An 11108-nucleotide genomic window follows, 5' to 3' on the forward strand; every position below is an offset into this window, starting at 1 on the left:
GACTAATATTGATTAGCTCTGGTACAAAGGTTAGCAGAGCAGCTCCTGTCTGTCAGTAAACCAAGACTTGATCAAAGACAGCAATAATGAAAACATTTTAGACAAATCTGTATTACATTAAAACTGTATTTTTGCAGCATCATCAAAAAGAACAGTATGTCAAATAATGGCTGAATATTCTCCAGTGTCAGCAATATCTCCTTCCAAATCATGAGTTGAACTTCACCCAAAAATAAAACTCACAGATTCTATAAACTATGACCGAGATGAAAGCTGTGGTCAAGATTCTCTGAACAATAGTGCAGAGAAGAAAAATGTGAGGAGTTTTATTGTTCCACCTAATTCCTGATGAAAAAACACTTTTTGACCAAACTGAATTAGATTTTATAGACATACCGCTGTTTCTGAAATTTTATCTTCTATGCTACAGGAAAAGAACAATAGTATGTCTGATGTTCGTTCAATGCCTCCAGCTGTTTGAAAAACACATACACTGCTGGCCCTCTGTTTGTCCTGGCAGATGCTAACAATAATAATATCAACAGGCACAGACCTCAACTTTTCCCAATACTCTATCCAGCTAGGGTTTGACATGGACTCAGCCATCACTCACAGCTAGCATTTCCAGATACACATTACATCTCTGCATAATTTCAGCATAACATGTCTGAATATGAATGTGATTCCTCTAGCTGCAGAGGTGAAGGCGCTGTGTGTGTCTGTGTTCCTGATCAGTGGAGGGGGCTATTCACTTAGTGCACATTAGCATAAACCACACAGCTTGGACATAAGCATCCACCATCCTGTGTATGCAAGTTTTCAATGGGATCATCTCATTACAGTGAAAAGTGCTCATGTCTGTACATAAATCTAGTGTTATGTTTTCGATCACAGGTTCATAGTATACACATAGGCACATGCAAAAATCAATATGGCACAGACTGTATGCTAGAAAAGTTGCTGATCTGAAGCAAAATAATCAGAACATATAAGAAGAAATCAGTGAAGGGAATATTTAAAATTAATCTTCAAATATATGATAATCACTTATTTTATTTAATGTTTTTTTCTGTAATTTTGGTGTTCAGATGGCTCAAACCAAAAATAGCAGACCAAACTCATTGCAAACCCAGATAAATGTACATAATTTATAGTCAGTAGGTGACAGAAAAAAAAAGTAAAATTTCAACAAAGTTAAAAGAATACCCATAGTCAACATGTCTGTCTATTTCTGTATGGGAGGAGTTTACCTTGTGAATGAGGGGCAAACAGGAGTCTGACCCCTCCCACTGTGCTGTGATTGGCTGGAGTCTCTGTGAGTGAGACCTGGGGAGGCCAGTAGGGAGGTGAGTGGTCCAAGAGCTGCTGTAGGGGGCAGGCACACACACAAGGCTGCATGGACACTGCCTCTTAAAGCCAAGGTGCTCCTCCTCATTAGACTACAGTCTGATGAACACACAGCACAGGAGAGACAGGCAACACAGCTAAAGTTACTGGAAAAGAAATGTTGTAAGAGACTTTTAATCATTCTACATTGATATATTTAGTAAACACGTTGGCATCCAAGGGTGAACTCACCAAGCAAAGAAGAGGCTAAAGTTTTCCATTTTCCTACTTCAAGAGGGATTACAACTTGTACACCTTCTTTGCACTTTCCCTTCAAACTTTTTTGGATATAGCTTGTTTTTAGAATAGCTGAACAGAAAAAGCATGGCAAAGGGACATAAGAACCACAGGTGGGCATTGACCTATGGGTGCTCCTTCAGGTTGGCCCTGGCACGATCGCTATTCTTCTCCATCACCCTCCTCTTCCTCAGCGCTTCGGCCGCAGATGAGTACGACTACTACAGCTGGCAGTCAGACAACTTCCACAACGGCCGCTTTTACACCAAACAGCCCCAGTGCGTGGACATACCTGCGGACTTGAGGCTCTGTCACAACGTGGGCTATAAGAAGATGAGACTGCCTAACCTGCTGGACCATGAGACCATGCCAGAGGTGAAGCAGCAGGCTGGGAGTTGGGTACCACTTTTGGCAAAGCGTTGCCATGCCGATACACAGGTTTTTCTCTGCTCCCTGTTTGCTCCAGTGTGCTTGGACAGGCCCATCTATCCATGCAGGTCCCTATGTGAGGGGGTGAGGAACAGCTGTGCGCCCGTCATGGAGACTTATGGCTTCCCCTGGCCTGAGATGTTGACCTGTGACAAGTTCCCCATAGATAATGACCTCTGTATCCCCATGCAGTTTTCAGTGGACCACGCCACGCAGCCACCAGGTAGGATAAAATTACACTGTCATCTATTTTAAGCAAATCTATTGTGAAATGTCAGTGTAGTCTATGTCAATTCAAAACCATGATTATAGAAGGTAATTTGGACAGAAATCTATGTCAAATTTGAAAGGAATACAAGGAAAATACAAGAGGGAGGTGATTTGTTGTGGTCACTCTGAAGGAAAAAATTAACACTTAACAACTTTCAAACCTGTTGGAAAAACTATTTTCCTTATGGTCATTCAAGTAAAATTCAAGAGTACTTTACTGCATTAGAATTGTCTATATTGTTTTGTTTTAAATAAAAAGAAATGGGTTTTAAAAATTTCCACAATAAGCTTGAATCAATTTGAACCATTACACCAAAATCCAAAATAGAGTGATATCAGGTAGGGCATCCAGCTTAAAACATAATTATAAATCACAGCATGCTGGAACATCAAATAGAAATTATGAATAATTGAGTACAGTAAATAAGTAAAGCGCCAACAAGGAACATGAAATTACACATGAAATAAATACTTGACAATTATAGGAAAATTCTGACAGTTGGCCACCGTGCAGCAGTAGCACTAAAATGACCAGTGAAGTTTAAAGACTGAAAATATTCCCCCACATTACCACTACTGCCTGAGGGAAGGACAGACACAAAGCATGAGCCAGGAGACTGGACGACTCCGGCAGCAGAAGATCAGTTGCACAGTTAAGATAAATCGACTGTTATGCTAAAGTTATCTGCAAGTGTAAAGCAAACGCACATGTGTGAACAACTTTATCGGCGCGATTCAGTGCGGAGATCATCAATCACCATATAACAAGTGTTCCAACGGGGAGCGCCCTGTTGCAACATGCTACTCAAGCAAGTCAGCATAGTTAAGAAAGAAATGAAGTCGCACAATTAGCAGACAGATGGAGGGTGTTTGGGGAGGGAGTAGTGTTCACTGAATGAACACTTAAGCAGGCGAAGGGGACTTGATGAGCCTATAGACGGCAACAAGGGGACAGTTACTGGAGTGTCTGCTGCTATTGTTGGGTCTGGCAGCCGACGGGCCAATTAGCAAGAAGTCCAATTACAGAGCTCCAGCTAATTAGTCGACATGACAGAACAAGAGAGAGGGGGAGAATAGGATTGGCTCGAGTGCAGTTGTCTGACGGAGAATAAAGATATTTGAGAGAGAAAAGAGGCTGTTTCCTGTGAGAGAAGTGTCTGCCTGGGCTTTCAATAGCAACTTGGACTAAGTGCTATACAATTGCGCTTATCATTTAATCATCATTTAAAGCTAATTTCTTTGTCAAACAAAAAGTCCACAAAAAGTTCTTCATTGTATGCTGTGTGGTTCAGAAAAAGGTGACAAATAGCTTATGAATCTTTAAACAGGGCTTTTTATATCAAATGAGTAATAAATATTTCACTGGATCTCAGCTAAAGATAGTTTGAGGTTACTTTAATATATCCACTAACTTCCTCCATTAGAGAGAATGTCTGCTCTGTTTTCATAGGCTTTGTGTCAACTATGTGACATTTTGGCTTTCGAAACATAACTCATTCTTTTACATGCTCACTGAGATGAACAGTTATCTCACACTCGGTCACACAAGAAAAGATTCACTGATCTAATCTCTGCTAAGAGGTGACAGGGAAAGACTACAGAGTCAAATGTGGTTTTAGAAGAACATTTATTATTATCAAGAGGTGATTGTTAGGCTTATAAGACCTTGGAGAATGCATACCAAAACAGATTAATCTGCGGTAAAGTTTGTGCAATGGACACAACCATGTTGCAACTAAAGTAACTTTCTGTGAGTGAATCATCAGGTAAGTCAAAATTTGTGATGACAGCACCGCATACATCTGAACCATGAGCACCCCCGCATGCCTTCACAACTGTCTGATACAATATGGCTGTTGTCCAGTGAAAGTCGTTAAAATTGCATGGTGTGAAAGATATTGTCTGTCCGCACCGATGTGACCAGTGTAAGTTACAACCTTGCCAAGGGAGAGGGGCTGCGCTGTCAGGTCCTGGGCACAATGGGAGCCACTCATGTGGCCTGGCCGCTGTATGAAAGGGAAAATGTGATCCAATGCTGCGTGCATAGAGAGCTGCCAAAGCCCTTAGGAGGCTTTTCTCTGCTCTGTGGATTCTTACAGATGCAGGAGCTGGCCGTGTTACGGACCTCAGGGATGTGTCTGGGACCTGTTTAGGTGATTCCTCATCTTTTTGTGCATCGCATTTAAACAGATGTCAGGACCTCAGGCAGACATTAATGTCAAATTGCACAGCTTTGGTCCCCTGTGTTAGAGTGACATCATCAGTGTGTCACATTGTTCAGAGTTAAACTAAATTGCCATGGCTCATATTTGTGGTTACATCAAGGTTTGATCCCAAACGTTAAGGACAGTTTCATTACACAAACTTTTATAGCACTTATCTGGTTCAGCTTAACTTTTATTAAATTTCAATTGAAGGTACCATGCAAGTGACATCAATATTAGAAAATTCATGAAGGATAAAAGAATTTAAGACTTCTGCGGTCTGACTCAGTGGAACTGTGCAGCTCCGATGTTGGATTTTTGCCGTACATCCTTTCCACTTTGGCATCCCATTTGAAGATTAACAGCAGCCCTTTCCAACAGACCACCTCCCAGTTCACCACCACACTCACAGCATCTCCTCCTCTGGTCAGATTCAAAAGAAATCTGTTCAATTACTGTAGTCAATGTGTAGTGTGCAATCAATCAGAAAGAGAACAAGTGTATGAACAGCAAAGACGTGCAAATAGCAGTCATGGGCAAACCCACTGCACAATCTGGACAATAAAATTACAAAGTCTACTAATAAAAATTCCTAAACTGCGTTGAGGTTTTGGAAGAATACATATGACCTAATGCCCAAATATTTGCTGAGCGGAAAAGTGTCCAGGAAAGAAGACATGACCCAGTGGCTCTTATTAGAACATGACGAGGAGCATCAAGGCCCTCATCGCCTAATTGGTCCCTGAGCCAAACGGTGCAGCTCTGTCCAAACTCAACTCTGTTTGAGAGAGGGGCTGCTTTTCTTGACACATGCACTGGCCTGGCATGAGCGGGACTGGCACCATGCCCACATACCACCACCGTGAAAGCCCAATGAATAACTGCACAGCCACAGCAAGACACAACACTTTCAGGAAATCTTTCAAAGCGCTCAAATCCAGCAGACATTTGGCAAGACTATGGCAGCACTCTGAAGTGTAAACAAAAATTAAAATCTTGATGCATTAACAGGCTAAAATACATTCTAAACTGGCAACATAAGCTTCAACTTTTTGAAAGATTTGTGGGAACGTCTACCACTATACAGCCTGGGAACATTGAACCATTTCTGTATGGGTCAGTATCACTGCACACAGACTGAAAGGGGTGCTGGTCTGGGGTTCACCTCCCCACGACCCCGGCACCAAAAAAACGCTCAACTTTGACCCCTCGCATTATCTGCTCAGACACTGAGGTCAGGACTAGCTGATAACCTTTGAACCCTGGAGGGACTGTATTCTTGTGGGTACTACTGTTTCACTGAAAAAGGCGGGTGTTTTAGAATATATAGCAGAAAGTAGCATGTTATAAATTAAAAGTGAATGTATTGCTTAATGTTTGCTGGATGATTACATGAATGTTATAAGTGCACAATGTATTAATTACGGTGTTGCAGTACCATAGCTGATTGTGGATATTGGCAAAACAACCATCATCTTAGGTTACATCAGGATAGGAACTTGGTAATGCCAAAAGCTTTGAGAGAGCTAGTTTCCATAATGTTGCTGGCAATGAAGACATTTTTGCATAATTGTATGTACGCACTTGACATTTGAAAAGTGCAAATAAGGTTGGTTCTAAATCAATATAAGTTTAATGCTAAGAGTTAACCAAACCTGCCTGTGGTTCCTGAGTTGGCTCCCTCACCGAAGTTAATCACTTTCAGAGTGGCCCTCTGCGTCTGCTCCAGCGTTTACCTTTCTGCAGTGCACGGACACGCCTGCACCAACAAAATATACAACAGCCACAATTAAAACATTTTCTACAGTGTAATTGCAGGGCAAACATCAGTGCGTCTGCTGGACAACATATCCAGCTAGTAGCAAATAGACTGTGACATGAGGAGGGGGGATTCAAAGTGCTACACAAGCCCATAATGATATTGTTTTTGTACCATATATGTAACCATTAGTATGGAAAACTGCACTGTAATATAATGCTGCAATTTGTACTAATTGATTTTCTTTCCCTCCCCAGTGTCCAAGGTTTGCCCGCCATGCGATAATGAGATGAAAGCAGACAACATCATGGAGCATTACTGCGCCAGTGACTTTGGTAAGTGTCCACCTTTCATATTAAACAGTTAGACATTATTTGTGCCATTTATCAAACAAGTGCGTATGATATAGTTTGCCCTACTTTGTCACTGCAATTTACAAACACAATTTATAAAAGCTGCCCGGTCACCTCCATGATTCATTATAGCAGGTTTTGTCTGGGTCAGCTATCAAACTGAACATTCTTTGTGTTCATTACGTTGAAACATGAACACCTATGGAACCAGATCACAACTGGACACTTTAGCAGCATTGAATGAAAATCCCATGACAAGACACTGAACGGTGAAGTCGAGATAACTATGACGTATGGTTTTGGAGATCAAGGCAAGAATGTGCTGTAGTGGTACACTATAGTCCACAGTAACACATTATGAATGCATGGCTCATCTATCTTCAGACATTTTTGCCCTAAAAGCTTTGGGAAGGTCGCATTTTGTTACACATCCTTTTGATCTGATCTGTGTAGTCTCCACTTGCATTGTTATGGTGACATTTAGCAGCGTGGCGTTGATGAATTGCAGTAGTAGGGTCCTAGGATAAATATAATATTGTGTAAAAATCTGAAAAATAATTACAAAAGGTGTTAAAGTTAGAATAAAAATGTGAATTATTGGCAAATGAAATCTTAAACTCAGTTGTAACTTGGATGAAGCAGTGGTACTTTTCAACATAGCGCTCAAACTTTTTAGATTAAAAGTGCACTGTGAAACTTTTCTAGTGGAGGGTCCATCACCTGCTTGTCTCCATTTAGATATTATAGTTTTGCCTTGATTGTTGCACAGTATTGAAATGAACCTGATAATCACAATAGACACAAGTTAATGGTCAAATCTATGGAGAAGCAAGCCTGAACATAGTAAGAATACATTTTTTAAGGTATTTTTGAACTATATAGCACACCTAGTTGAACAAATACAAGGGAGATATGTTTAATGCCCTACTGTGGAATAGTAAGAAATAATATCTCCATGGAGACGAGCAAGTAGCGGACCCTCCATCTTAGAAGTTACACAGTGCATTTTTAAGCTTTCTATGTCTAGCCCTCAGATCTTACAAACATACAAGAAACCAGTTCAAGGAAAAAAAAGACTTTGGCAGAGCTTGTCACAGGGACACTGGCCAGGCTTCACAGTGGGGCCCTGGGCAGCTCTTGTGACTGCATATGATTGAGTATGGGTGGGCCAGCAGAACGCAGCAGGTGGGGGGCAGGTGGAGTTGGACATTTTATCCTCCCTATCTCTGGTCAAACACACACCTATATGAATACGCTCATTCACATAAATACGCGAGCCAGCACGCAATGCAGTAAATATATACAAGAGTAATTGGATGTGATGTTGGATATGGGTGAGGGGTAGTTCAAAACACGCTTAATTCAACACTATCAGCTCACATGAAACAGAGGAGACAGTTTCAAAATATGTACAACTGTAATGTTAATTAAAGATGCATTGTGTAACTAACCTTTCTCTCTTCATGGAGACCAACCCACACCAAGTTACAGGTCAGATCTGTGGAGAGGCAACCCTGTTCACAGTTAGAATGCCTGTTTTTATAAGTATTTATGAGCTATAAAACCATCTGTAAGTGAATAAATGTGAGGTAGAGCTGTTTAATGTCATACTGTGGAATATTCCAGGCAGAGTAATGACATCAATAGAAACAAGCAGGTGATGGAACCCCAAACAAAAATTTTCTCACTTACCGTACATACTTGTGCCATAACTACTATTATTATACAGTAATCCCAGACCTTGTAGAGTTACTCAGTTCACTTCTACTACTATTACTGTTTCAACCCATACTGCAAACATGTACTTCTACCCACTTTACTGAGCAAAAACAATATAATCCATCATTCAGAGAGACAAGTTTATAGAGAAAAGCAAATTTTTTTTATGTAATAATTAACTTGAACTTGTTTGTACGATCTAAAAACCTTGAGTAATAGTACACTGTTAGACCTATGTAAAGATAACACCTTCTGAAGTGCAGTGTTACTACCATGTGCTACTAGTACAATAACCCTAATGAATGATAATCCTGGAAAGCCCTTTTCGAAACGGACCATGCAATAAATAAAACTTGTCCTACTATAAATCAGTAGCACAAATTGTAACACTTTAGTTAGTCTGAGAAGTACTACTGGACCTCCTGCAGTTCAAAAACTTCTCTCTAGAGCAAATAAAAATATAATAAATTAAGTGAAAGACTCCAAAAATAATGATTCATATGGATGGTACAGTAATTATGGTAACAGAACTATCCACACCCCTAAAGTACTAGCAGTATAGTGTACCTGGGTATGTTTATGCAGTGCAGACGGGCGGGTGAGAGGGGAAATGGCTATCCTCCAGCAGGCCGGGGTAGAGCGATGCCTCACACCAGCCCTGTGCGTCTGCCGGCTCCATGATTAATCTCACCTGTCAAAATGTTCACCCTGAGAATTCCTCTCTTAAGAGCTGGCACCTCCACTGTGATCCCTGGCATGTAAAAGTATGAATATGTAAACCGAGGACTCAACAGGAGATAGTCAGTGCCTTGGCGGTTTGATAAAAGATGAGATAGCGGTATGAGAAAAAAAACACATATTAAGCTCAAAGTAATGTGGAAGGGAGTTGAGTGTGTCTGATATTTGGGTTTATTTAAACAGAGGAGGAACAGGTGGAGTTTTGTATTGGCGGGACTATGTCTACGTAATTCTCAAAGAAATACAACGTCATTAAATTGTTACAAAGATTATGTAAGTATGGTGGTTTTTAAGACTGATATTACTGGGTTTCAGATGACTTCATAACACTCTATAGCCCTATTAAAAGAAGCTGAGGGCAAATAAAATTACAATTGCAGATCTTCATTGGAATATATCAAGCCCAAGTGTCTAGTCATCAATATAAATGATCGGGTTCAATGTTTCAGAAAATGACATTTAATTAAAAGAGAAAAATGGCCCATTCATGGGTTTAAGCTTCCTGTTACTGCGGTGACATTTTGAGGACTTTTCCCATTAAAAAGATATAATATTTAGTTTTAATTTAATTTTTCATCTTTCAGGGAACTACAGTATGAATATGAGAGTACTGTGGAATCAGAAAGCACCAATAGATTTTCAGTGCTTTTTGTAGCTAACCTGTCACATCTTCTCTCCCCCAGCTCTCAAGATGAAAATCAAGGAGGTGAAAAAAGAGAAAGGAGATAAGAAGCTGATAGCGGCTCAGAAGAAGAAGAAAGTCTTGAAGCAGGGAGCTCTGAGAAAGAAGGACCTGAAGAAACTGACCCTGTACATCAAAAATGGCGCCAACTGCCCCTGCTCACAGCTCGACAGCCTCGGGTCAAACTTCCTCATCATGGGTCGCAAGGTGGACCAGCAACTCCTGGTCATGTCCATCCACAAGTGGGACAAGAAAAGCAAGGAACTCAAGTTTGCCATCAAGTACATGAAGTCTCACCAGTGTCCCACCTACCACACTGTGTTCCAATGAGGATTCTCCATCTCAACAAATCCACATAGCTTTTACTTACAATAGCATACCAGCCTGCTGCATAGTCATACATCTTATACATCCAAGTTCCCAATGTGGTAATAACTCAATTAGAAGTATATTAATAGAAAGAAAATATCATGATTCATATGATTACTAATAAGGGGATTTCCATACACACACGCTACATTACGCTGAATGACTTGGCATGACTTTCCCTAAAATAAATACCCCAGTTCACTCCAAGTTTCATAATGTACAAAGTGTAATGAATATAGTAGAAAATTTGGATAAACACTAGCTTGGTAGATCGGGGCTTTTTTCAATGTTTCAATTTTAATTTTTTATTCAACGGAAAGGAGATTGACCAGCAAAGTATGGACTAGATGGTATTTCCACTGACTTTGTTTGGCACTATCATGGACCAGTGATGAGACTTGAATCTTTTTGCTTCAAGGGGGTTAAAGAGGCAGAGACTCTATAAATGGTGTTTGTTTAGTTGTTTTTCATGTATTTGGTACGAAATGTAAATCTTATAATGATACATAGCAGCTGAATTTACACTAGCAGTAAGCGAGCAAATTTAACTACAGTACTTTACAATCAGTTAACCGAGGAATTCTTTTGTAATATTTTTCCAAAAAAGTAAATGAATAAATATATTTGAATTTTTCTACATTGTTTGTTTGGGATGTGCAGTTTTTTAAATTATATTATGTTGTAAAATTGTTTATAAAAACATGAGAGCATATTGTCCAAAGTTTGTCTCATGTCAAACTTCGGGACAGTCTTTAAACATCTCGTATTTCCTTGAAGAGGCCGTACCTGAAGGGCTGATGAATGAAGCCAATGAGGAGGTGCCAAATTGTGCAGCTTCTCGGATGGCTCTGTGACTGTGTGGGTGGGTGCAGAACTGGGGCTGAACTCTGGGCTTTAACAGGGCTGGAACAGACACAGGTAAACACAGTTAAACATTTATGAAGTTATTGTCATTAAAGAAA

At 40.2% G+C, this 11108-nt stretch overlaps 1 protein-coding gene across 1 annotated transcript; it reads left to right on the plus strand.

Moving 5' to 3' along the window:
• Positions 1 to 1472: 1472 nt before the first annotated feature.
• Positions 1473 to 10718, plus strand: sfrp5 (secreted frizzled-related protein 5). The gene is made up of 3 exons (XM_020921339.2): positions 1473 to 2275; positions 6543 to 6620; positions 9779 to 10718. The coding sequence occupies exons 1-3, from the start codon at positions 1711 to 1713 to the stop codon at positions 10105 to 10107; spliced, it is 972 nt and encodes a 323-aa protein (XP_020776998.1). The 5' UTR covers positions 1473 to 1710; the 3' UTR covers positions 10108 to 10718.
• Positions 10719 to 11108: the final 390 nt, after the last annotated feature.

Source organism: Boleophthalmus pectinirostris, unplaced genomic scaffold (genome assembly GCF_026225935.1).
Source record: "Boleophthalmus pectinirostris isolate CB_2022bp ecotype Guang Dong unplaced genomic scaffold, ASM2622593v1 HiC_scaffold_5, whole genome shotgun sequence".
NCBI classification, from domain to species: Eukaryota; Metazoa; Chordata; class Actinopteri; order Gobiiformes; family Gobiidae; genus Boleophthalmus; species Boleophthalmus pectinirostris.